At 42.9% G+C, this 26,819-nt stretch overlaps 3 protein-coding genes across 4 annotated transcripts in view; 2 read left to right on the top strand and 1 right to left on the bottom strand.

The window, feature by feature from the left end:
• The window catches only part of LOC139106994 (WW domain-binding protein 4), a 26,409-nt gene extending 451 nt beyond the window's left edge, over positions 1–25,958 (top strand). Inside the window, exons 1-7 of one of the 2 annotated variants that reach the window (XM_070664163.1) lie at positions 20,870–21,311; positions 21,380–21,481; positions 21,557–21,631; positions 21,855–22,092; positions 22,206–22,551; positions 22,881–23,117; positions 25,168–25,958. In XM_070664163.1, coding sequence (XP_070520264.1) covers positions 21,012–21,311; positions 21,380–21,481; positions 21,557–21,631; positions 21,855–22,092; positions 22,206–22,551; positions 22,881–23,100 — 1,281 coding nt within the window. In that variant the 5' untranslated portion in view covers positions 20,870–21,011 and the 3' untranslated portion in view covers positions 23,101–23,117; positions 25,168–25,958. Of the gene's footprint in view, positions 1–20,869; positions 21,312–21,379; positions 21,482–21,556; positions 21,632–21,854; positions 22,093–22,205; positions 22,552–22,880; positions 23,368–25,167 lie in introns of those variants that run through there. The other variant, XM_070664164.1, reaches the window with a different exon arrangement.
• Positions 725–17,128, top strand: LOC139106995 (calmodulin-lysine N-methyltransferase). The gene is made up of 2 exons (XM_070664165.1): positions 725–7,265; positions 9,533–17,128. The coding sequence occupies exons 1-2, from the start codon at positions 6,642–6,644 to the stop codon at positions 9,890–9,892; spliced, it is 984 nt and encodes a 327-aa protein (XP_070520266.1). The 5' UTR covers positions 725–6,641; the 3' UTR covers positions 9,893–17,128.
• On the bottom strand, positions 23,516–26,819 carry LOC139106989 (facilitated trehalose transporter Tret1). Its single transcript, XM_070664152.1, has 4 exons — positions 26,068–26,819; positions 25,174–25,741; positions 24,892–25,090; positions 23,516–24,776 (listed from the first exon to the last, which is right to left on the bottom strand). The coding sequence occupies exons 1-4, from the start codon at positions 26,132–26,134 to the stop codon at positions 24,150–24,152; spliced, it is 1,461 nt and encodes a 486-aa protein (XP_070520253.1). The 5' UTR covers positions 26,135–26,819; the 3' UTR covers positions 23,516–24,149.

The following is a 26,819-nucleotide window of genomic DNA, read 5'->3' as shown; positions in this document are numbered from 1 at the left end:
ATAGTTTTACATTCTTTACAATCACGCGACTTTTATAAAGCTAAGCTCTTTGCAAAATAAAAGCAGTATAAATACATATTTTTATTAGCGATGAAGGGACAAGCAACGAATTAAGAAAATAACTTTTATTTTGAAAAAATAATGAGCTCTAAATATGTATTGGATTGATTGAAAAGAGTGACGAAGGTCGAAGGTGGAGTTTAATATTTTATTCGTATCCTTCAACGTTTGCATAAAGAGTCAAGTGATCTCGCGGTACGGACGTGTTCTTGTATCCGTGGGAAAATGCTCGCTACAAATTTTATCTTGAGAAAGATATGATGGGCGAACGCTGTCGAGCACTGAAATGTCTGTTTATGTCAAAAGAATATTGCCCGGCAGCGATGCTCGCCGAGCTACATCGACACGGGAAAACTTTTGCAGTATCGTACGCCGTGCATAAAACTTGATTCTGCAATAAATGTATCAGACAGCGGCGATATCGATTATCGCGTATTTTGATATCTCGTCGTTTCCACGCAACATCCTGTCATAATAAGTAACGAGAGATTCCAATAGCATTTCCCGATCGTTTCAATTATTCAGAACTCCTCGGGCGGAACAAAAAACGTAACTTTTTCTCCTATCAATTATTTTCGAAAGATAAAGGTAGAACGGAAACAAATCTAAATATTTTTATCAATTTAATTTTTATATCAAAGAATGATGGTAAGAAGACCTGTTTTTTTTTTGCTTATTTTTTGGATTTCGAATTTTAAACTTTTTTTTTATACCAAATAGTATTGTATGATGGGATATTAATTTCAGAAAAATTTTAAGATGAGCATAGACACGATTTGTGCTAGTCTTGAAATTTTCCTGAAACTTATGTTACATCTGATAGTATTAATTGGCATGAAAAATAAAAGTTTGAAATTTGAGGTTCAAGAAGTGGGCGAAATTTTCCATCACTCTTTTCGACGCGATTTTTAAATTGCTTCTCGCATGAAAAGATTTTGCAATAAAAGAAAGAAAACAGATAGATTGATTCGTGGAAAGTTCGATTATTTACCGTGATTAAGTACTATTTTAATCGCCGCGGTTTTTCTTGTGCTTTTTTTTTTTTTTTTATTCTTGCCGGGTTTTTTATTTCCCCGCTTTTGCCCTTTTCTATTTCGTTCGGTGTATCTTCATTTTTCACCGCGCGCATAACTTACGACCGCGGTCCCCCCCGTATCTGCTAAAAATACAACTTCCTTGACACGGGCGCGGCGTTATCTGGTCGATTCTCACGTGCGTAAACCCGGCGCTCTAGAGTAATAAAGCCACGCGCCGGTGACCGTGTATCGAAATTAGAAACCGTTTGATCATTTAAGCGGAGCTTTCGTGAATGCAAAGACGCGACTTGAAGTAATTGCGCGAAGTGCAGGAAACGACGAGTAACGTAAATTGCCAAGAGCCGAAAAATCGTCATCGAACGACCTGGGACAGAATTCGAATTAGGCGAGAATTAATTCAGGTTTCTAAAGTTATACTTAAAGTCGCTCGATTAGCGAGAAAGTACCAATCGAATAAGTTAAAGCATTTTTTTTCTTTTTTAATTTTATTTTACTGTTACTCTTTAAAGATCCTTTAGTGAAACTTAGGCTTTCCGGTTCGCGGATTAATATTCTGACGCCGTCGCGCAAAGAGATCGATCGAGTGTCGATCGAATTCCGATCTCTGACAAATTCCGGCATCCCTCTGGCGCGCACTTGCTTTTTCAACTGTGCCGCGGTGCACAGACTTGGTTATCCAGCCGTATCTGCTCTTAATAAGCGAATGTGGGACTCTTGTTATTGGTCGACAGAGGCACAGTAGTACCCGGGAACTGTTAGGGAAACCCGTAAGGAAAACAGCGTCTCTCGCTCTCGCGACGTCTCTCGCCTCCATCGGACCCACCGCGTCGACGTCTTTTTCACGTCGTCACATAGCTTTTCTGACCCGAGACGCCTTAGACGCATTGCGTCAGTGCCCTTGCCAGGAAACCATCGCAATACCGCCTTGTCGCGTCCACGTTGCGACAGGCTCTTCATCTTGGTCTGACCTCCTCGGCGGCCGCTCTTTCTAACGATCTCGATGCAATATTTCGCGTTCGCTTTCGCCGGACGTTCACAACAATGTCCGTTTTCCCTTTGAAAGATTTATTATCCAGTCGCTTATACACCTATCTTTGTTATCGGAGATTCTTGGGCTGATACAAAATTAGACTTTAAATAATTTACTAATGAAAATAATGTGGCGCACCAACAAGCTCATATGTTTTTTATTATTCGTATTATTTTCTACTTTCTCAACCACGTGGCAAAAACCGCCCTTGCAGATGTTGCAGATCGAGCATTCAGTCATGCTGTAGCTAGAGTCTTATTTCCGCGGCTTTTCTCTCTCTTTCTCTTCTCTCTATTTCTCTCGTCTCGAAGATATAAAGGCGGGCGAACGTAAGAGAACATTTGACATGAAGCTTGACGAATGGTTCCCCACGAGAAAATTAACCGAAAAGTCATAGGATATTTCACAATGTTATTCGCTAACGTTTTATTCTCCCGTTTCTTCGGTTTGCGGTCGCATATTTGCGTAGGTACAAATAATAGTATCACCGCTTGCGCATCTTACGTCAGCCGCACATGGCGCGAGATGCACGCTCTAGAGATGAGATATTTCGAGTGCGCGTAATCGGAACGGCGCGGAGAGAAGAGAGTCGCACGACAACGTATACCTACATCGCGTTTGTCTCAAACGAGTTTTATTTTAATTAATAACGGCCAGATCTATTTTTTTGTTTTTATTTATTTATTTATTTATTTATTTTGTAGATTATTATATTGTAATGTAGATTATTCGAAATAAATGTGTCTTAGTTCTGTCACTTTTTATTTCCGACCGCCGAAATAAATTGCAATATCGGCCCCGTTTGCCCCGCGCAAATCTCTCTCGAAACGGTGTCGTTGACCGTTGAAAATTTGATTTTGTTATAATTACGACGGGACCGATTCGACGCGTCGCGACAGGAAGCGCCGGAGTGATATCTTTCCGCGGCGTATAAATATCGCCTCGAAGAATCCCGTAAATAATTAAAAAGCTGCAGGAATGGGAGCTTAATGGACGTGGATCAGCCGGGCGAGTAGTGACATTTTGACGCGTGCCTCGACAGGATAAATCGCTAATGGAGCAAGAAACCCGAGCCATCCGCGATAATACGTCGGGGACGTGAGGGATCCCATAAACGCAGGAATATACTTAGTGCCGGTTTCGATATCACCAGGCCGGAAACAATTCCGCGTAATTTATCTCCTCGCGAAAGCGGAGACGCGATTATCGTCGCATTATTTTAGGCATCTAAAAAGATGGCCTTGCCGCATAATCGTCGCACGAGAGGCGAGAATAACGTCCGAGAGAAATGCAAACGTCTTGGTCTCAACCTGCAATGGTGAAACCGATTTTAGAAGCTTATCCCCGCCTCGATATACCTGCCGAGGAAATTGAATTCGCGCCTTAGAGTGTATTAACGGGGTCCATGTAGTCGGAAAATGGTTACTGCTGATTGCACGTAACTTATTCCGAAAGTGCAGCTTTTCCTCTGCCTTAGTAGCAATCTCCCGTATCTTCACTTTTATAGAAATTATTGAAATTTACAGCTCCGCGCGACTCTCACGTTTCTACAATTATTTTAAAGGAAATCGCGAGGGAAATTCTATATACTTATTTCCTCAAAAAAAAAAAAAAATAGCCATGTCAGATCGAATTTATTATTGCCACTTTTTACCGATGCTGATTCGCTCTCACGGCTGGCTCGTTTCGTCCCGCAAAAGTGAACGTCAGGTTAATTGTTATTAATTCGCAAGTTTATAATAATTATTACTTTTCTGTTTGAGTTAATTTTTTATTGGGGGAATAAGTAATTGTGATTTTATTACGACACAAAATTACGTATGCGATTTAAAATCGATATTTTTTACCAGTCGAAAAATTGACGAGAACGTTAACTGTGCCGCAGGTGGCCGAGGAAAACGAATTCTCGTACCGCAAGTGACTGAGAAAGTCTCTCCACTCTAATTAAATCTCTAGTTAAAAAAAAAAAAAAAAAGGAGAAAAAAGGAAAAAAAATTTAACCGGGAACTTTTATAAATAATTTTTACGTGTAAAATTTTTTAAGACGTTTTTAGCGGTCAGTTTTTAACGCGCACACGTTCGTGGCTATATTCATTTGTTCCGGGTGTCATAATTTTGGCTCCCCTCCAAACCTCGTCACCGAGCGAAGAATTATTGGATGCTCTGTAAACTTTCTTCTCAAATTTTATCCGTCGAACCGTTTGAATGCCTTGTAATGCATACAAAAAAAAACACAGGTGATAAATTTAATAATGAATCATATCTACACTATCTATTTTGTTATCTTTTAATTTTTTTTATAAGGGGTTAAATTGAATCAGAACCGTGCAATAAACAAAATGCGCACATTCCTTTATTATTCACGTTGCAGTTTATTATTCGCATTTATATAAAGTGAATGCTCGCGTTAAATCCCCGTGATATTGAATCGCTGCGGAACACATTAATACACAATAATTTCAATGTTGCTTTTAACTCCGCGTGACAGGGGAGCTGTTTAATTCAGAAATTCCAGGTAACGCATGCTGCCGCGTTTATTTGATAAATTATTCAATACGTATTCCTGATGGATTGACGGCCAAGCGAGATTTTTGACGTGAGTTACATTTAAGCGAAGTGCGTATCCACGCAAAATCTTTTTTTCTCCGTATACCTTTATGCCGACTTCGCTCGCGACGCAGCCCGCTATCGCGCGAAGTCGCAGATGAGAGGCGACTAACGCTTTTCTCGGGGACCTAGGCCAAGATTTAAACATTAGTTTCGTGACAGTTTAATGTCTACGCCTTGGCACGTCGCGCGAAACGACTGGCTACTAGATCTTTAGCGGCGATGTTGAAACCGGGATTATGACACGCTTGGATAATCCGGCCCACACGTAACAGCGGCATTTAATACCGCCCGTTGTCTTTTCCTTCCCGTTTATATTATAATAATAAATCCGATGGGAGCGTGGCGCGACAGGACGTCCAACCTATCGTCTCTTAATCGCGATAGGATGCGGGGGACGGGACGGGAACCGACGATGACACGAATAATCCGACCTGGAAACTGCGATACCTGGAAAAATCAATAAGATATTCAAACGAGCTTCGAACGCGAAAGGATTACGGCTCCTGCGTATACGCAATTGTTTATCAATAGGTCGTAATTCTACGCGTCATTAAAACTTGGGAACTAGAACGCCCTCAACATTTACGCTCGCGCACGTACCGCCGTCAACGAGTTATGGCACTCGCGGCTTTAAGTAAATTGAGGGGGACGCGAGGAACGCCGTAAAAATAGGAAATAAACCTTACGATCGCCAGACGGCGAGAAATAATTATAACATTAAGCACGTGCTCCGCCGGCGCTGGGTGCCGTTAAAATTTTAATATACTAAACACGAGGATTATTAGCGTTGTAACGTCGAATGATAAATTATTTCCCCGGTTAAGTTGTACGGGGGTTTTTTTTTTAAATATATATTATTTGTTTCTTGTTCGCCAGGCGTTATAGAACTGCCCGATTTAATTATTGTTAACGGTATCGCGTTTTCGATTAAGTTTCCGAGTGAAAATCATCTCGTGACAAAGCTTGGATGAGAATTCTCTGGGACGAAGAGAAGCGAGCGACGTCCCGCGTTATTTTCGCGATAGCCGAATAGATCGGTCGCATGACAAATCGCCGAGGGTCTGCCAGCGTAATTCATCATATCTGCCGTTGAGAAGTCCCCTCGATTTTCCGTGTATATCATTCGGTGCCGCGCGGTCCGGAGTTCCGATTGCAAGCTCGCTCGCTGTCGAGCCCCTCCTCGATCGAGCCACGAAATCTTGGCTGAAGCTAATTCGGAGCCGCACGACAACGCGCCAGAACGTTTTTGCGAAAGCGCGACAGATACGAGGTACTCGACGACTTGGGGAACACCCGTGGAGACGTCGGCGTGGAAGGTGGACGGAGGAGGATCAGGCAACAAAGAGAGGAGTCGCGCAAGCGCCGATCCAACGCGTGGAGAACGCTCGCCGTCCGCGTGGCGCGAGTTAGAACTTGACTTGGTGCTTTTAGTCTTGCCTCGTCCCTTCGTTCATCCTCGTTCTTGCCGAGGCGAGAGCAACCCCTGCGCCGGGGTTTCGTCAGAGAAAAAGTATGCGACCGACGGCTGGACCGGTCGCGCCGAGAGGGACGCGGCGTCAAGGAGGAGCCGGCGAACTGTTCGCCAACGATCAAGTAGAAACTCGCGTCGCCCCCACGTGCCTTCCACGGGTTCTCATCGTCACGGCGAAGTGAAAGTTCATTGACGTAACTTCTAAACGCCTCCGACGAACATCTGGGAAGATCGTCTCCTTCCGGCGAGCATCCGCCTACGTGACCCGCGGTCGGCGGGCATTTAAATCAGAAGCGAGAGTACCGGGGGCAGGATTTCCTCTGAAGATATTGTAATTGGAGAAGAAAACCGAGAAGCCGTACGTTATCGAGTACCAATTGATGTGCCTGTGCCTGGTCGAGACACGTCGCAGGAGATTTAATCCCGCAGAGAGATGCTCCCGGCCGAGACGAATGACCATCGCGGCACGAAGAGGAGCACCCGCGCCTTGCGCCGATGGCGCATCCTCGCCAGGGCGCTGACGGGCTCGCCGGAGCCGATCGGCAGCGAGTCCGACGAGGACGTGTCGGTGAGGCGGTTCACCAGCTTCGGGCTGCTTAGGTGCGCGTTGCTGAAGAACGTCCTGACGGACGGCGGGTCCAGCTGGTACGAGTACTCGGCCCAGGTTGACGGACGGCCGTACGACGTGCAGATACGCAGAATAAACAAGTGCTTCACAGCGAGCGAGCTGATCGGTTTCAACAACACCGGCAACGTGTGCGTGTGGCCGTCGGAGGAGTGTCTGGCCTACTACTTGCTGAGGAATCGTGGCCTCTGTCGGAATCGGAACGTCCTTGAACTCGGCGGGGGTATGAGCTGTCTGGCCGGCGTGCTTGCCGCCAAGTACTGCAATCCCAGCACCGTCACTCTCACGGACGGCAACGTGACCAGCGTCGACAACGTGCGCTGCATCATCGCCAGAAACGACATGGCGCATCTCGTGGAGTGCGGGGTCGTCCAGTGGGCCCAGGCCGCCAGGACCCTTCGCCAGACGGCGATCAACGGCAACCGCGTGAAGGTGAATCCTCAAAATTCGATTTTGACAGCGTCGGCCGATAGTCCGACGTCGCTCTTGAAATTAAAGTAGCAGTCGAAGCCCCGGTATCGGCAAGCAAGCGAGAATTAATGGAAACGTCACAAGTATTCTTCAAACGTTGCGGAGCCCCGGGTAGAGATCGTATCTCGGATTACTCGAGTAGTTTTCGTGGCTTCCGAGTCCTCTGTAAAAATCCATTTTAATTCAGAACGCAGACGGCCCAGCACGTTACTTCGTCTTTGAAGTTACACGTCGTAAATACATCTCCGATATGAAACGCGTTCCCGTCGCTTATTAATAGACCATATTTCATGTGATTTCTATGAACAAAGAACTGCAAGGTTGCATAATAAATATATATGTATATAAAAAAGAAGCACGTTCTCAAAGCGCGATATCGAAACGTGACGGGAATGCTTCAGTAACGGTATGCGATGAGGCCGGAAATTAAATATTGAAATTGTTAATGAGAAAGGCATTTTTTTTTAACTCCCTTACCGCGGTGCAGATATTCACGTTTAAATAAACATTTGTTCGCGCTAAATAGAAAAATTTAATTATCGTTTGCTGTATGGTGAAAAAGAAAAAAAAAATAAAAAAAATATATAACGCGTTGAAATTCTTTCAATAGAATACATATTCCGTTATCGACCTTTACGAATTCCTGGCAGGCTTCGGATGAGTATCGCGGAAACAGCGAGAAAAAGTCAGACGTTTGCGCTTACAAGTTTCGAGGATTCGCGGGTGACGATGAGAAGTCGAAGGGTCGGACTTTGAATTTTGCGGGACCGAATTCAATCTGGTCGTCGACCCCCCGCGACGGAATAATGCGTTCTCGTAATCTCGAGCCGCGACGTGATCGGTATCAATGACGAGCTCGACAGCCGCAATCGGCGACGGATCATCGGATATCGGCGCGCCCGGTTTCACGGTTACATTCCGATAGCGATGCACACGATCAGCGAAGCATCGTGATTCAGCGGTCATTACGAGACGACGGTAGAAAAATTCGGACTTGCTGGGAGGGCCGGTTAACGTCGGGGATGACGATTTCGGGGTCAAACGGTCGGTGAGGAACAACGATTTATGGCCGCGCTACCTAAAAGTGGTTTTGTACTTTCGCGACAATAGACACGTTTAAAGGGATCCTCTCTCGAATTGGAAAAGTTTAAAAGAGAGAACGATTCTGGGAGTGTAGCGCCAATGATAGAGGCCAATCTCTTTTTATAACTCGCGATATCTGTAAAATGCGCTATAAAAACCGCGTAAAACGAGACTGTTTCTTTTGAAACAGCGGGCGATATATTCGAGTCACGTAACAAAGATGCTATCGTAGCATATTTCAAAATGTCATGCTATCATAACGTCGTCGTCGTCGTCGTTGTTTATGGGATATTTTAGGAAGTATGTATATGTGCAAAAAGCTGCCCTATGCTCGAATTTCTTGTTAAATTAAATTCTTTTTAATTTTATTAAACGTGTTAATTTTGGGTGAAAAATTTAGATGAAATTAATGTCGGAAATTAATTTTTAATTTAAAAAAAAAAAAAAAAAAAAAAAATTAAGGGTTTAGAAAAAACATGTATGCTGTCTGCGTGTATTTTTCGTGATACGTATCGCAAAGAACAGCCGTATGGAAGCATAGAATCCCCGGGTGATCCTCGCGATGCTCACTTGAGATATATAGATATACCATTCGGACATTTCCGGCTAAACCTCAGCTCCATTTCCGGTAGCCTCCATAATGTAGCCTCTGTGTAACCTTTGCTCTTCCGGTGGCTCCGCAACGTTCCGCGCAATTGACATCTTTTTTCGCGGGGAGTTTCCGCTTGACCAGGACCGATCGAATCGGCGAGTCAGATCACTCGAAGACAACTCGGACGATCGACCGAGATTAATTACAAAAACGTACCCGTTCGACTCCGTTTATCATCATATTTACGCGAGAATTTATCTGGGAAGCTCGACGTTGAAAGATCGAACGTCTTTCATATATCCGTTTTCTGTAGCCTTTTTCATTCTAATACCGTACTTAGGATCATCGATTTCATCTCGATATCTATGGAATTCAAGCAGTAAGATAAAACTATTCAATAGTTATTCCATTAATCACGTCGAAGTCTCGGAATACAGATCGCGGATAGCTCGACCGGGACGTATATCGTTCCAGCGATTCACGATCCGTCTCTTTCAAGTCGGGCTTACACGAAAGACGAATCTGGACTCTCGATTGTGATTTCTCGATGTAGACTCGGACGGGCGAAGACGACGAAGACCCTCGACTGCCGTCTGGTCTCTACGACGTGATCCTGAGCGCCGACTGCCTCTTCTTCGACGACGCTCGGCTGGACCTGGTGGAGACGATCTACGGCTGGCTCACCGACGACGGGGTTGCTCTGGTGATGGCGCCAAGACGCGGCGCGACATTCCAAAGGTTCGCCGAGGCGTCGATCAAACGTGGCTTTATAGCGCGTCAAACGGAGCAGTACGACGACACGGTTTGGTCCAGGCATCTCGAGCTGCTGGCGAACAGTCCGGAGTACTGTCCGGATCTCCACTATCCGGTGTTGCTGGAGCTGACTAAGCAGAAGAAAACGCCGCCCGGATGATCGAGCTCGACCGACGGGGACGACGAGGACAGCCGGCTCGACGGGAGCTTCAGCGAGGAATGAAAATAATATCTCGAGGAACACGATTTTATCTTCTGAATATGTGCACTTTTATGTCGCGCGTCATAGAATTATTGCGACAACAAACGCATCGTTTTCGAGCGAAGATGTACGCGCTCGCTGTAATGGGACATAAAGATGCATAAAGCCACCGTTGTGTCGCCCGGGACAATGTCAAGGCCGATTTTTTATCAGCGCATCTGATGAAACGTTTAGCGGCCGCATATTCTCGCAGATCGATCTCGTACGCGTCGCTTCATCACGTCGTCGCCGCCGCTATCGGAAAAGTTGTACAAGGAAGGTATTATATGCGACGTGCGAGAGTCGCCCGCCGAGGTTGAACATGCCCGACTTTCCCTCCGCTTCCCATTAATTAACTACCCCCCCGTTCTCCCTCCTCGGGTGTTTCTGATAGATACCCGATGTTTCATGAACGAGTTCAAAAGTACAAATGTTAATTACGCTCGCGCTCTTAATACCCCTTATATTTATTTGAATTCACGCGCTACCGATTACGCAAATGTATTTATTTAAAGCGCTAAATGTTTTGCAGCACGTAGCACGCGGGACGCGTGCAGCGAGCCATAATCCTTCGCTTTAAATTAGTTTAAAATATCGTATAGCCCGCAGATATTATTCTCATTCGCGGCAGGTGAGATTTCTGGCACCACTTTGCGGGCGGCGTATATCGGGAAACAGGAATCAAGCTTCTGTCCGGAGAATAGAAAGCTTCGGACTTATTCGACTCTACGTGGAGAAACAACGGGCTTAAGGTTGTTCTTAAAATGTCTGCATCCGTGACAACGTACGCGTACATCGGATGGCAGAGATTACATCGCGGGAAGATGTGGTCTCAATTAGCTAGAGTTTTCGAGGATTAATCTCGTTCGGCAATCTAATAATCGGCAGTCTATGAAAGAACGTGTTTATAAGCTACGAGTAGCTTCGTTCGACGGATAAAACGTGGCTCTCGATAGAAAGAACTTCTCCTAGACGTACCTGAATTTACATTGCATCGGATAGAAAAGTCGGCGGTCGAGAATTTGGGTTTTGCGTTAAAGTATCGTTTACGACGCGGCAGTTTTGTTCAATTTGTTCAATCGCGAATTGAACGTCGACACTTAGATAGCTCGAGCAGTTTCGAGCTCCTCGTACTTCGCAGGACCAATTGTACAGGCCGAGTAACGTTTAGACGCGACCATCGACTGGCAGACTGCAAAGTCATTTCCAGCGAGTTACACCGTGAAACTGCGCTAAAAGACATCCTTCGTATTCTTGAATAAGGAAGAGAATATATTAGCGTTACTGTTTTATGCTATTTGGGTCCAAAAGTGCTGCGAAATCGGGGCAGAGGCGAAATATTACCGATTTACCGATTAGAATTTAAACGTGAATTAAATATCAATTATTGCGATCGTTAATTCTGAGCAGATATACGGATATAGATCGCCACGATCTGTATAACGTCCAGCTGCGGAATAAATTTAAGGCTCGCTCGTTCACCGCTATTCTCATTCTCGCACTCGCATCGTGACATCCGAAGCGAGAAAATCCACAATGAAATTTTCTTATAAAATATATGTAGAAATATATTTTTTTTTAATAAAACAAAATATTTGGACAAATATATTTCTACGCGAATAATATTTCGGCGAGAAATTTTATTGCGGCTTTTCTCGTTCCTGACGTCACAATACTGAGACAGTAAGCGGTGAGGAGAGGAGCTTTCAGGAGATAATTCTTACGCAAGTCGGACTTTGCCTTATTCACATTATGTACGTTGTAGTAATTTATTTGTTTAAGGTGCCGTTCGCACCTCTGCCCGACAAAAGGAGTTCTCGTATATTTCCTAAGTATTTCAGATCGCGTTACGAACCTGTTTACCTCAAAGGACCAATATTTATAGGCATAGTTTAAGTCTAGTCAGAATTACCAAACGTACTTCCATTATTACGTCTTACGTCTTGTAGAAGCTAAGTGCCCATAAAGTCTCTTTATCCGCGTGAAGCAGGAATTATAATAAATCAGGAGGATTATTTGTATCAAAAAAAAAAAAAAAAAAGTAACATTTTTCGTTTACAATAATTTTTTTTTTTTTTAATAAATAAATTCTAACGGTTTTCTAAGCTCGATATCGTTTTTATCATTTCGAGTTGAAAATTGGCGGACACGTTTTCTCGAGGCTGCTATTCCACACGGCCAGACGGAGAGAATTTATGGACCCTTTGTGGCCCTAGAGGGCCATTTGTGTACACGTGCATTATGCACGAGAGAATCTCCATAGTAATAAACTATTTTCACTTAAATCCGCCGCGGTTTTTCTCGCGTTGCATGCACCCTGCGAAGGATAATGCGATCGTCACGTTACGCTCATGTCGCGTGACGACGGAAACGCCGTTGACAAATCCACACGACAACGTGGCCGCGCGTCGTCACGTCAGAATAAATAATAACGTTTAGCGTACGTCAAACATCCTGCCTACCTTTCCGTTTGTCGTGCAATAGCTACGTTTGTCCACCTTCGTTCCGTCTACATACATATATCCGTGCAGTTACATAAGTATTTTCCCCCTTCGATGTAATTTCGCGTGTCACTTGTGTTACTTTTTAAAAAGAAAATTTAATTTTTCGATAACGAACTACGGACGCACGTACCTATTTCACGTAATACTTTAATTAAGCATGCCTTTCGTTCCCTTAAATTTAAATTAAATATTACATTCAGACGTTAATAATTACATATGCAGTTCTTTAGAATGATTTGCGGCCAAGCTAGAGAATCAATCGGCGAAAGCGCCGCGAAAAAGCGGTAATTATCGGGCAAGAATAAAATCTCTACGTCACCTTTTTAAATAAGGATATCAAAATGTCAAACAATTTATATTGATCGACGAAACAATAACGGAGCCGGCAGTGAAAGGGGTGCCGCTTGATTGTGCAACGACTATCAAGGATTTGCTAATTATCGCCTATAAGCTTATCTCGATTTGTTTCGAAGATTTGCGTTCGATTGCTGAAATTTAAAAATAAAAGCTCCGGCGGACGATCGCGATTAGCATCTCTGCGTTCCGTGACGAGGGATATAGTCGAGCAAATCGCTCCCAGGAAAGCAAAATCAATCTTGGGAATATCTCGGAGGTACAATATCGTCCGTTTATTTTATCATCTGCCCGTGTTACGTGTGTATTTCCGTCCATCTTAACTGCATGTTACATTCCGTGCAACGTGCGACACGACGGCTGTAAATTCGATCGCTCTAAATTCCGCCGGATCGACGGAAATTGCGCCGAAATCATCTCTCCGCCGATCGTATCTTGCGCGGCCGCTTACTTTCCGAACTTTATCACTTACTTTATAACAGCGTTAATAGCTTTCTTTTTTTTTTTACACCCTGGGCACGTGCCAAGATGTTCAGGCAAAGTTGCACGCCGCACAGTTTTCCGCGATTTCGATTATAAACCCATCGTCGCTGGACCATCGAAATATTTAAATAGACGCTAATTGATAAGATACCGCTATATTAATATCCACAGCTTTCGACGACATCGCGTTATCAATCGGAGTGGAAAGTTTTTTTTTTTCTTTTCGGCATTTTGCAAATTTCTAATCGCGACATAATAATTCCAGACGCGGGTCGTTTTTGCGCCCGTTTTTACATTGTCGTTTATAGCAGCCGTAATTATCTTCGCCGTCGCGGGGCGTCTATAAAAAGGAGAACGCGTCGGTGATTCGTTTATATAATTAGACACTTTCCTCGTCGCGGCCTCATTAAAATCAGTGTAACTAAGAGGCGTGCGTGCCGCCCGGGTTGATCGATCGCGGTAAGTAAATTTCCATTGCGTTTCGAGGTAGCTCCCGCGCCGGCCGGGAATAGATTTTTCGCCTGGTCGCGAGTGATTTTTAAAGGGCACTCGCCGCACAATTGCGGCTCCATAACAAAAGAAACAGCTGATCGGGATATCTCGTCTTGAGGAGGCCCTCGAGCATCCCCTTGCGCCGCAGGAAGTTCTCAGCATGAATTCAATCGATTATTATCACCCAACATTCGCCACGTTTAATCCCATCGACGGTTAGCTCGGGCTTTAATTAAGAAAAAACTTGACGCGTTAATTATCGCGTCACCGAGCGCATTAATTCTGCTGTTGAAAAAATAAGTCGAGTTAAATATTTAAGGAAATCCTGCTGAAAAATTTTGCACGAGCCAGCGGAAAAAAAAAAAAAAAAAAATTAGACGTAAGTCTTTGGAGCAATGTTATCCATCTTGAAGTAATAATCACAGCGATGAAGCAAATAGTATTATATGAAAGCCGACGTTAATGGTTTTCATATATAATAATGTAATCTGTGTGCTTTGTAAATTGAATTTATTTAAGGAAAATACTGACAATGAGATCCGCCGAATCGTGCCGATAGTTTATACGTTTCACTTTAACAGTATTCCACTCGGTTTCGCGCTTACGGCTTCCTCGGTCTGTTAATTAGCCGATGTTATTAGAAAATTTGAAGCCGAAGAATGCGGGATATAACGAGGAGGAGGGTTCTCGATAAGGAGGTCAAAACGTCTGCGGGAAAACTACGCCACGGACTCGTTAAGAGAACCGTGTATCTTGTTGGACGACAACCGGCTCCTTTTTCCCCCCCTCAGACTCAATGCAGATGATGAACTTAAGTTCGCGACTCGCCTCCGTCCGCATAATTCCCGGCATAAGTTTTTCCCCGTTTAGAAACTTTTCCGCCGACGTCTTCGTCTTACGCTATTGTTAAACAAGCCTTTTTGCCTTATTGTCCAAAGACACGACCGAAGTCACTCGAATTAATAAATTCTTGAAGAATTGATATTAAAGTAAATTCTCTTAATACAGCATTCAGTCATTTAATATCAACAATTGTAATATTTCCAGTTTGTTCCGAGTTGAATCGCATTTCGCCAAGTGGAAAACGTCACTTTTATTGCGGTTTCTTGCTCGGCGCTTTACGCCTGAAACTCGTCGAGAAATAAAAAGGGAACTGGAACGTGGATGACTGGTAGAAAATAGTCGTAGTAGCTGGCAGCGAGCGGTGCCAATATTTATTAGTAAGACGGGCGCTAATGGGTCCGAGTCGTTTTGTTGCGGCCCGAACGAAAACGATCGCGTTTTTCAAAAGATATCGCAGAAGAACGGAACCCGAACCGCAGCTCGGCGCGTGATGCAACGTTCATGCCATATGTTAATAATATTTATCCCCGACATCGCGTCGGTTAAACGTCCGTTGGAGCACATATAAACGCCGGGTCGTGAAATCCTCCAGAAATAACGCGGCCCTTCGACGGGAGCGATTACTTTACGACCGTCTTTGTTTCGTCTCGCGCCCGGACTAATTGGGCTTTATACGTATACGAAAGAAGCGGCGGATTAAACGCCCTTTCTTTTCCCGATGGGGAAGAGCTTCGTTTCGTCAAAGCACGAGCTCACTTCCGTCGAAATTTTAATTTAGACCCTTCCGAAAATTACGAGCTCGATGATAAATTGCTGCTCGGGACTGTCGCGAATCAAGATGAGTCTTTGGCAAATATTTTACGTTTAAGCTCGCGGGATAATTTATTTAACAGACCATTCCCTGCTTTTACATCCCGGGCAGAGCCAAGCGACAAAACGAGCCGACGTGGTTGGCCGTTCTCTTGGGTGCCTCGTCTCGAGGTGTGTGCCATTTCGTGGCGGCTCTCACTTTCGGCGCGAAACTATTTTCCGGCGTGTATCCCTTATCTCACTCCACGTTATCCGCCGTTATTGTAAATTCCACTGCCGCGCACGTGGGAATTCCCGGGGACGTTGGAGGACATCGGATAAACCGCCGACCTCATCCTCGCCGAGGCGGCAATTTATTCGGATACGGAATTGCGCTCACTGACAATTTCGCCGGAAAGCGGAGCCACTGGATTTGCATGCAAAAATTACTGTCGTACCAATCGCAATTTTGTTTAAAAAAAAAAAAAAAAAAAAAAAAAAGAGAGACAGAAAGAGAAGCGCGCGATTCGATACAAATAAATTTCGATAATCCCTGTTTAAAAAGAAGATGTAGAGATTTCATGGTTGAGCTTCACTCTAACGCACCGCTTGGTTCAGCTGACTGAAGAATACGCTAACATGACGTCATGTCACGCGAGATTTTTATTTACCTCACGCCTACGCAGGTTATCGCGTGATAAAAGAATTTATACGCCGAATATAATGTTGAATATTACCTTTAACGTATCATATCTGCGAGCACTGACTCTGAAATACACACAACATATTTTTATTTTAACACAAAAGAAGCAAAAGTGATCCTTCACTTCTTAAAAAAAAAAAAAAAAAAAAAAGAGGGGGGTATCAAAGTTTGTCTTTTAATTAATAAACAGTAAAGTAATAACGAGGTAGTTCAATAATGAAATGTAACGCTAAATCTCATACGCGTTTAGTTATCAGGCGCTTTCTTTTTGCAGCTACCTCGCATTTCTGAAGTATCTCGCGGCCGCGTACGCGATCGCCGTCGGTTTTAAACGATCCTCGTTCGTCATCTTCACCGCCGATTAATTACCCGTCCGTCATTTTGGATGCTCAGCGAAATTCTTCATTCCCCTTCGGTGCCCGGGAAAATCGCCCCGGCGATTTCCGACGAGGGCATGATCACTGTTTGCATTGTTACGACCCACAAACCCATATATCGGTATGGCGCGATTGCGCGGGCCGATGTGACGTTAAGTGACGTTGATTGTTATCAATGAATGCACGACGATGCTCGTCGATGACATATATTATCTTGATATATCGTTCATTATTTTACTCGCGAATTTCATGTCCACCCGCGTGTCGTCGGGGTGCAGGTAAAATCCATACAAATGCATACAGATGCGCTTTAGCGATGGAATCTTGCGTGACAAATGAGGACATTTTTACCGTTTGAATCAGATCCTTCTTTTCTTTCTTGCATTTTTTTTTTTGTCTTCCCTTGGGCGCTTTCGATCATAAATATAATTTTTTGTTTCCATAGATAAACGAGTCTATAATTTTAAAATCGATTATGCAGCACCTAAAGAGAGAGAAAACTTAAATTATTTAAAATTTTAGACAGTTATCAACGTGCGAGCAGTTTAGTAAAACATCTTTTGAATAGGTTTCCTTTTGGAAAATAAAAAAATTATATTGAAAAATAGGGCGCGCATAGTTGTTCTAGTATACGTAAAAAAAAAAAAAAAAAACATTAAAATTTTCTATTTTTTTTTTTTTTGTATCCTTCAGTTACGACTTATGTATTCGCGATAACGATAACAAGTTAATCTTAACCCTGATTAAGATTGTTGCTGTAGTCGGCGCCTGTTTATTAGATGCACACCTCCTGCGAACCGAGGAAACTGTTCGCTATCGAGCACGACAAAATTAGAACAACGTGCGAACCCGCCCTTTTTTTTATTGCGACTCCGCCTCGCGGGCAACAATTGTTCCGCCAACATTGTGTCTTTTGGCAAACTTCCCGATTTCGAGCAGGCGTAACGCAATGCTTGCGGGATTTCCGAGCGAAATCCGCGCGCGTCATTAATTAATTAATGGCACTCTTTAGCGCGATGCTTCGCGGCTGCAGCGGCATCCGCGCGTGTTTTATCTCGTTTTAATTAATATTGATTACCTCGCGTGCAAGAAAGAAGCCCGTACGCGAAAGCAAATTTATATTCGACCTGCACGTTAAATCAACGAACGGCACGGGACCAAAAAGAAAAAGAAAGAAAAAAAAGAAATAAGAGAAACGTTCGGAGAGAAACAAATTTGCTGCAATTCCGTGTAAAACCTGAATTTTGTTTTATCGCGAAAACGTTGTTCGCCGCGCTTCGTTGATACGCTTGTAACGACGAGCGTGTCGTGTTAAAATTACGATTGAGTTGTGCAGAATGGTTGCGAGTGTGCTCTACGACAGCTGGATCAAGGGCACGATCTCGGCATTGTCGTTGGTCGACGGTGCTTTCGAGGCACAATGTCGGAGTAACGTTAGATGTAAAATCATTGTTTCCCCGATAAACGAACCCGGGGCTTCGTCCAAATTGCCGTTGGCCGCCGCGGAAGCATCATAATATAATTGCCAATAAATCCGCCTCAGCACTGGCGAGAAAGCCTCGTGATTTTATTTAGAGATCGCTCTCCGTTGTCTTTACGCAAGAACTTTGTTAGTTCAGCGCGCAGCATCGTTTATAATAACAGAGAAAAGCGGAAAAAATTCATCAATTTAATTACTTAGGCGTTATGTAATATTTTAATTCGTTAAAAAAGCGAGAAAAAGAAAAAAGAAAAAAAAATGTATTTTCGTCGATGTAATTACGAGTAATATTTTATTTTTTTCCCTCGTGACTCGAGATGAAGCAAGCGGGAACGATAAGCGTGTCCTAACGTTTAATGCCCTATCGCGATTTCGTCGCAGACACAAACGCGTCACATTGAGATGATGTACCGCGACGATGACTCGGTGCAGCGGAGGCTGCCAAACAAGGAAGAGAAATGATCGGAGCTAGAGGAACGAGAAGGCCGGAGGCGCGCTGGTAAATTCTCTATCGCCGCTGTTTGGCCGTCGCGGATAATAAAGCGACGCATATTCGCCAAAGGGACGCGGAATCGCATTGAGAAATCGCGCCCAACTGTCCCACAACGATCCCGCCGCTATTAATACGTCGTATTAATAGCGACGGTCGCTCTATACATAGCTAAAGTAGACGCCTCGTATGTCGTCCCTGTAAGCTGCTTACGGGCGCAACGTCATTAGTTAGCGAGCGTAAATATCGCGAGATATAATGAGATTTTCGTTTACCGTTGAATTCGATAATTTAATTTCGACGGTGGGGACCGCCGATTTTGCCTCGCGGGGATTTGCGACCGGTCTTCCTCGTAACCGGGGAACATCCCCTCGAAATGTTAGAATTAACCCGGAGTCACCGGTGAGCCGGGGCGAGAGAGCGATCTTTCGCGCGACGCTGCCGGGCAAACCGCGATGTCAACGACCGGGGCGCATTCGGGGCGAGAATTTTGGTTTGATAAATCTCCAATCGCGTTTTGACAATCGCTGGATTTGCCCCAGCTGGTGGACGCGCGGGGTACCTGTTGCTGCAATAACAACGGTTGCATGCCACGCGGCTTACACATCTCCGCCCTTTTTCCTCTCTTTTCTGTGTAATCGCGCGGGTGACAAACGCGTCCGATAACTCGCGCGTGCATCAGCAAAAGCCGACGGTACGTACATGATGGATGTGACGGGCCGAGGGAACGAGGGGAAGCTTGCCGAAAGAGGGATATTTCCACTTTGGAACTTGGCCAATGGCCATGTGCTTTGAAATCTTATGTATTGATCTTGCTTAATCTCGCCCGCAAGCTTCACCGGCGTCCTAATTCATCCACAGCGATCTACTTCGCGCGAATGCTGTGCGCTGAACCATCGACCCGATAAAATACGCGAAGCTAATTACTTCCGGAAACTAAAACGAAACTTTAGAAATTAAAGGGGGAAAAAAAAATTAATCATTTATTGCCAAGTCTTTCTCAGCTTCGGAACTGTTTTCATTTTAACGTTACGCTTTGCCGCAGTTGAATTGAGTTCTGCGTAAAAGACCAGTTACGGAACAGTTGATAAAGCCTTAATAGAGCACGGCGAGGCATACCTATAATGGAAATAAACGTCACTGAGATACGTTCGTTGTCAAAGTGAATTTCTGCGACAAGACACAGCAACAGGTTGAAACTTTGTTCGCGGCTTGCAAAAAGGCACAATCGAGATGAATTGATCCATCTTACAAGAGGAGGCCGCGCTCAACGGCCGCTTTACCAAGTATCCCTAGGAACACCAATCTTCAAACCCTGCAAGTTTGAAGAAAATCAGTGTTCCGTTGAGCACGGCCTCCCCTTGTTAGTTATATTAAAGAAAGATTACTTAGTGCCGATTGATGGAATGCCGAAATTCTTAAATACTCGACATTTTTCTTGTTTTTTTTTTATTTTAACGTGAAATTTTAAGTATTTATAAATAACCGCGATCGGTAAATTTATCTCTGAATTTTCCTTTGCCTTCGCGATTAAATGCATTCAGTGATAAAATACGGCTAAGTTAATTTCTCTCGATGAAGCCGTTTTGATTATTTTAATTATCAACTATTATCAGTAACTTAGAAAGCCAAAAGGGGATTGAAATTTGTACAATCTTAGGCGTAACATTCCTTGAAAGATACGTACTCTCATCCAGGCGCTCGTCACGAACGAATAGATTCGAATTGTCATGATTAAATTAATTTCCATCGAAGGATATTCGTGTTTGCGCACCTCGTCAAAAATCGCTGAGTCGATTTCAGCTCGACCTGAATTCCTCCTCTGATAATAATTAGACGTGGTTTCATTTCTAATTGGCAGCCTCTAATTGGAGTTTCTTTTTTACAAGAATGCATACGTTCTTTCGGCCGCGAAATTTTCAATTGGCATTAATTACCTGTTTATTAATTTTAATATAAACGACATGAACTAATTATATCGCATTTCACTTTTGTTTTATTAATTTTATTTTTCTTTATCGCTAAACGAAATAGGAATACATTTTTCAAAGCGTATGTTTATTTCTTTTTCTTTATATTAAAAAAAAATATATTTCTATCTGTCGTAATACTTGACCACTCTCAGGCTCCTATTGAGTTTCTCAGGAGTCCTTTAGTCGCAAATGAGACGTAATACAAAGGTCGAGTAACGCTCAAGGCTGCGTAGGTCGGAGACTAATTACCAACTAATTTGCTCTCGTTTCAAACGGGAGAAAACATTTCTCCTAGACCGCGGATAACGTCGTTCGCGTTTCCTTCGATAATTGCTACGGGACGACCCCAGAATCGCCCGAATTAATCACTCTGGCCGATCGATGACGTCGAGAATAAGACTTCGGCTTATTTCGAGGGGGCGTTATATTATTTATTTTACTTCTGCGACGGGATTTGCAGAAGTGCAAATCTCAATACGACGAGGCACTTTATAAGGGATCGAGATTTAAGGACTGTTTTACAAACTCGAGGGGGGATACTGTACTTATAATGTATATTTCAATTTGTCTCGGCAAACTTTTGCCCGACGCCGCAGATATTTATTTATACGATGTCATCCCGGCTGTGATAACGGATTACAGGGCGGATTATTGGAAGTCCCAAGGTCGCAAGTTCTGCGACTTCTGCAAGTGCTGGATCGCCGATAATAAACCGAGTATCGACTTCCACGAGGGCGGCAAGAAGCACAAAGAAAATGTCAGCAAGCGGCTCAAGGAGATCCACAAGAATAGCGCTAAGCAAGCGAAGCAGAATAAAAAATTCGAGAGCGACATCAAGAAAATGGAAAATGTACGTATTTATCGTGGACAAGTCGACTTGAGGCGTCAATGTTAAAGTAAATCGTTTTCTTTGCGCAGGCGGCGATGGCTGCGTACTTGAGGGATGTCGAAAATAACACGCGAGATATGACCGCAGAGAGAATCATTAAGGAGAAGTTGAACAGGGTAGAAACCAAAGAGGTGAGTACGTCTGAAATTATATACACTTATATTATATTTTACACAATGTACGTGATGTAATGTGCGCATTTCTAGATTCCTCGAAATTGCGGCGCACCGTCAGCTGCTCCAGAAACGGCACCAAGATTTAAGAGTAATAGAGAACAACAGGTGCGTGAGCTCGTTAGCTCGACTTTTCTAATTATTTAATAATTAAGATGGTTAACAAAGCAAGAGTTCTTGCGAAATTCGGAGTAAATGTTAATTTATTTACGATATCTTGAGCACGCTTGTCCCGTAATTAAAAATCAGACAAAAAAAGCTACAACGTTCCGTCGTCGTCGTCGTCGTCGTCAATGCAAAGCGACTTTTTTCACTGTAACTTTTTTTTCAGTTCTCGCTGAACATAGATCCTTGTGACCCAACAACTTTATCAAGGAGCGCACCGTCGTTTCCACGGGTCCAGCAGCATAGCGGCGAGAACAGGACTCCGGGGAAGAGTAAAGGGAAGACAAAGGGAAAGGGGAAAAAGACCCAAGAGGACGATCGTCCAATCGCCCCCGCCAGGAAACTGTGGTACGAGGCTCGCAGTCCCGAAGGATACACTTACTATTGGCACATTGAAACGAACGGTGCGCACACTTTTGTCGGATCTTTTTATTTGTTCGCGTTTTTTTCTTTTTTTTCTATATTTCTTTTTATTTGGCAACAACTATATTCACAAATGTCACTGAATGTATATTAGAATCGATTTGGGAACCTCCGGAGGAGGGCTATATGACTTTCGCGGAGCAAGAAGAAGAAGCAAAGGAGGAGACCCTGCAGAAAGAGCTCATGGAACAATTGGACAAGGAAGAAGCAGCCGAGAAGGCAGATATTCTCGAAGAACAACGCGCCAACATCGAGAGAGAAAAGATGAGGGAGTTGAAGAAACGACCCGTTGAAGTCGACAGGGAAGACGATGTTCAAGGTGGCGACGTAGACGAGGAAATAAAGAAGAACACGGTCGAAGAGGAACGACCCTACTGGCGGGATTACAGCGTGCCCGAGAGACCGCAACCTTACGGATCCTGGCAAGTCGTGCAGCCAATGTAAATATTTGAACAGCTATTCTATTCCGATCGCCAAGATGGATTAAAACATTTTTCGCAAAGATTTATCGCGCAACAATAAACTTTCACTGTTGACATTGGTTCTCGAATGAGATGATGCGCAAGATACATTTGCATAATTTTGCGTTCGGTTAAATCGCATAGCGTTCACAGCTATTTACTTTTTCTTGAACTTAAATAAGCGTTAAATTAAAAATAAATTGAAACTAGATACATCTTATAATAAGAACACTTGAGGATTAATTAATTTCCTTGATTATTTTTCTGTGTAAACTCTGAGATAAGTACGAAAACATTTAACGTTTCAGTAAAAAGAAACCAGTGGATCTCCAGTTACCGAAACAAGAAAAACAGATACAGCTGCCCACGTTTGGGAGAGCAGAACCACCTCCACGGCAAAGAGCCTTTAAGGAAAAAACTGTTACACAAATTAGTGCAGGTGATAGCGATAACGAAGAGGCAGTCACTACTTTTAAAAAACGAAAGATTGGTAACAAAAACGTCCGTAAAAGAACGACTGACGATTGATCACAATACTAAGATAGGTAATATAATTTTGTATTTTCTTATTTAAATCTAAAATATTTTTAAATACTTCTAAATAATTTAATTAATACTTGGGCGGTGTAAATTTGCATTTGCATAAATTTAAAGTTTTTATTTATACGTATTTTATTACAAAATCTTATGTAAATAAATAAAAAATTTGTACTTTATAATCTACGTAAGTATACGTATGTACATACTTGGACATTTACACACACACACACACATACACGTACGCTCGTAAATATACTATTAATTGTACATAAAAAATATATTTTATATAAAAAGTTATGATTCTATTATAACTAATATTAATTTTTATTATTAAAAAGCATTATTAAAATTAATTAGGAATGCTGTTATAGAACAAGTACATACCTTTTTTCCATAAAAAAAAATATTTTTTTAACCAATTCTACGTGAATCCAATAGATCGGCAATATATTGATATTATTATTAAGTTTTTATATACGTATATTTATTTGCTCATCTGAATAATCATCGTTAATTCAAGCCTGTCATATTTGTCATGTCATATATCATGTATCGAAGTTCTTCAAATTAGCACTTTACATACTATAACGCGTTTGCTAAAACACACTTGCGAGATAATACATGACGTCACAAAGTTATAAATCTACGCAATCTTTGATAAGTTTAATGTTAATAAAAACTTTTTTTTAAATAGTGAACCAAACGACACAAAACTAACTCGTCTTCATTGTAGTTAAACGAAAACGATTTATTAATGATTTAATTACTTCGTTTTTATAATACATTGAGTCATATTATATCTTAAATAAATACTATAAATTATAAATAATGTGTAAATGCTAGAGAATTAAATAAAATGTAAAGGCTACGATAAGAATTTCGCGCATACTGCACGTTGTCAGTAAGAAAGATCTTTAAAAAAAATTGACAACACGCAAAGTGTTCTAAAACTATGTACAGAATAGAGTACGTATATCTACAATGTTTTTTACTACGTAATTATCAGTTTTTAAAGCTCCTGGATGGAAGCAACACTTTCACACATACGCCGCATGCACTGAATCGGTTCCAATTACATGCTTGGCATTATTGTTATTTTTCGAGCACCGCACACCATTAAGTTCATCCACAATGTCTTCGCGCATTCGTCCTTTAGTCTCTGGTAACAAAACGAAACAAAACACGAAGCTGCATGCACAGGAGGTAGCAAGGAAGAAGAAGCACCCGTGCGTGCCTAACAAAGTAATGAGATCGGTGAAACTCTTGGTCACAACGAAGGCGCTTCCCCAGCTTGCGGAAAGACTCACGGTCGAAGCCAAACTGGTCACGTCGCGGGTGAATATCTCGGCCATTATCACGACAGGCCCGTTACCCATTCCCAGAGAATATACTATCATGAAGGCGGACAACGCCACCACTGGTATCCAAGAATAGTCAGACATATCATATTGAAGGGCCTGGAAGTAACAGAACGCGCCCATCACGCTGTGACACACACACATTCCTGCGCAGGATAGAAGAAGCAAGGGCCGCCTGCCTGCACGCTCGACCAGGAACATCGCTAGGCACGATCCGACGAGCATTATGACCGCGACGATGATAGCTGATGCGTTTGGCGACAACGAACTGCCAGCCATCTTGAAGATAGTCTCCGTATTACTCAACTGTATGGAAAAATCAAAAACACAGTCTGTTTAAAATGGAATATTGAGAGAAGCCTGAACTATCGTTGCGATAATTATATACTTTACAAGCTATTTACAAGTTACTGATAATTACCATTGCAAAGATGCCGCAAAACTGTTGAGCGATGTACAGGCCCAAGACAATTATCAGTCCTTTTATCGTCGCTTTGTCTCTAAATAAGTCCGAGAACTTGGCAGACTTCACAGACGCACTCTCCTTAACTTGCACTTGGATATGTGACAGCGTGCGCTCTGCTACTAAACTGTTTCCAGCTTTCAGCCACTTTAAAGATCTGAAATAACAAGATACATCGTTACACCCTTTCTCTTAACATGTTTTAAGAAAAATCTTTGTACTTTTGTTTTCTAGATTTACCTGATTGCTTCGTTCATACGATTTCGTCGCACTAAATAGACCGGCGACTCCGGCATGAAGATAAAGAGGACGAGGAATACTATGAGCAACGCTATGACGGGCAGAGGAAAGGTGCGAAAAGACATTACGCCACCAAGAATATAAGCCAGCAATATTCCGAAGTTTACAGAGAATACCAAGATGCTTGCCAGCATGCCACGGATGCTGTCGCCCGCAATCTCCGAGATGTAATTCGGCACGAGGAAAAACGTGCCGGCGCCGGCAATACCGCTCAGGATTCTTGACATGTAGATGTGCAAGTGCTCGGTGGCAAAGGCGATCAGCAGCCAGGCGATCAACGCCGGCACCGTTAATACGTAGCCGATTCTCTTTCGGCTGAATATATCTGGCACTATCGACAACAATACGGTCATGATAGTACCGCTCAAGCATAAAGTGCCGGTCAGCCAGGACACCTCGTCGTCAGTCATAGGCTCGCTCACTATAGACAACGTGGAATTTTGCAGCTGCGGAGCTGACGGCGACTGCCATCCCATCACGATCCCGTAGGACAGAGCCAGCTGATTGACTACAACCATAATAGATAAAGTTAGAATCGAAGATGCAACCGTAACTACTCAACGTAATTTAAAAAAATTTCTATATATTATATATTTTATAATTGTTATCGATAAAAATGTTGTAATTATTATTATTATTTTTTTTTTTTATCTTTTTCTTTACGAGATTTATCGGAGGTGATTTTCTTTCGATCACGAAAACCAAATAAAAATCTATTTCGTGTTGCTGCTCAGCTATTCATTGAAAGACATCACGCTCATCGTACATGAAGATTTATTTTTTTTTTTTTTTTTTTTTGGAAGAGATCAAAGAGATTTTTCTCTTTCAACTTACCGACCAATGCGACAAGGAATTGCCGCAATTTTCCCGGCTCTTCCGGTGGCTTTTCGTGCTTCTCCATCGCAGGCTCTTGTAAACGATCACGATCGCACTAGTGGACCCGCGACTGTTCGACGGCTTCGATAGTCAGGGGTTAACAAGGGATGGAATCTGCGTGCGACAGAGTACCAATACATTGGCACGAACGGAATGCTTGTCTTGTACTCGATCTGCTGTACGCCGTAATTCGATTTATAGCGATCTTTATTCACGCGGAAATTCTCGTCAGGAAGGGGCACTCTTATCTCGTTGTCACCCGTTAATGAAAGCGCGTGAATAATAGGCACACAGTACACTGTGTACACGACAAACATGTCTCTTTATCGAATCCATCGTCGGGTTAAGGAAGTCTATTATAATAATCTCCGATTCACTTTGTGCATAAAGCCGAGAAGCGGCAAAGAAGTCTGTTTAACTCGCACGGATTGAATGTAATCTTTGATTCTTTGGACTTAAACGTGTGCCAACGACTGAATGCATCAATATTATGCATACGAATCAGATAAAAAAATGAATCGACAGCTAGACTGGCATTAATTTTAATCGGAAAAAAAGTTATGCCATTTAAAAGATTCTTTCTTTAGTATAGATTATTTATGTTTTGTTATATGTACTCAACAGCTTATCGTGATACGAAATTTCGTTTTTTTTTTTTTTTTTTTTTTTTTTCTCTGTTACGTAGAGACGTGGGCTTGTCGGGTCGAACA

This window comes from Cardiocondyla obscurior, linkage group LG12 (genome assembly GCF_019399895.1).
Source record: "Cardiocondyla obscurior isolate alpha-2009 linkage group LG12, Cobs3.1, whole genome shotgun sequence".
Classification (NCBI taxonomy): Eukaryota; Metazoa; Arthropoda; class Insecta; order Hymenoptera; family Formicidae; genus Cardiocondyla; species Cardiocondyla obscurior.
Note: the sequence above shows the minus strand (reverse complement) of the source record. Positions and strands in the feature narration are given on the sequence as shown.

Excerpts from the sequence above, each read along its gene's own strand:
- LOC139106989 (XM_070664152.1), bottom strand. The coding sequence starts at position 26,134 with ATGGAGAAGCACGAAAAGCCACCGGAAGAGCCGGGAAAATTGCGGCAA. Across the intron at positions 25,742-26,067 it reads ATTCCTTGTCGCATTGGTCG|TCAATCAGCTGGCTCTGTCC; the intron begins GTAAGTTGAAAG and ends TTATGGTTGTAG. Across the intron at positions 25,091-25,173 it reads CGTATGAACGAAGCAATCAG|ATCTTTAAAGTGGCTGAAAG; the intron begins GTAAATCTAGAA and ends TTGTTATTTCAG.
- LOC139106995 (XM_070664165.1), top strand. The coding sequence starts at position 6,642 with ATGCTCCCGGCCGAGACGAATGACCATCGCGGCACGAAGAGGAGCACC. Across the intron at positions 7,266-9,532 it reads TCAACGGCAACCGCGTGAAG|ACTCGGACGGGCGAAGACGA; the intron begins GTGAATCCTCAA and ends TTCTCGATGTAG.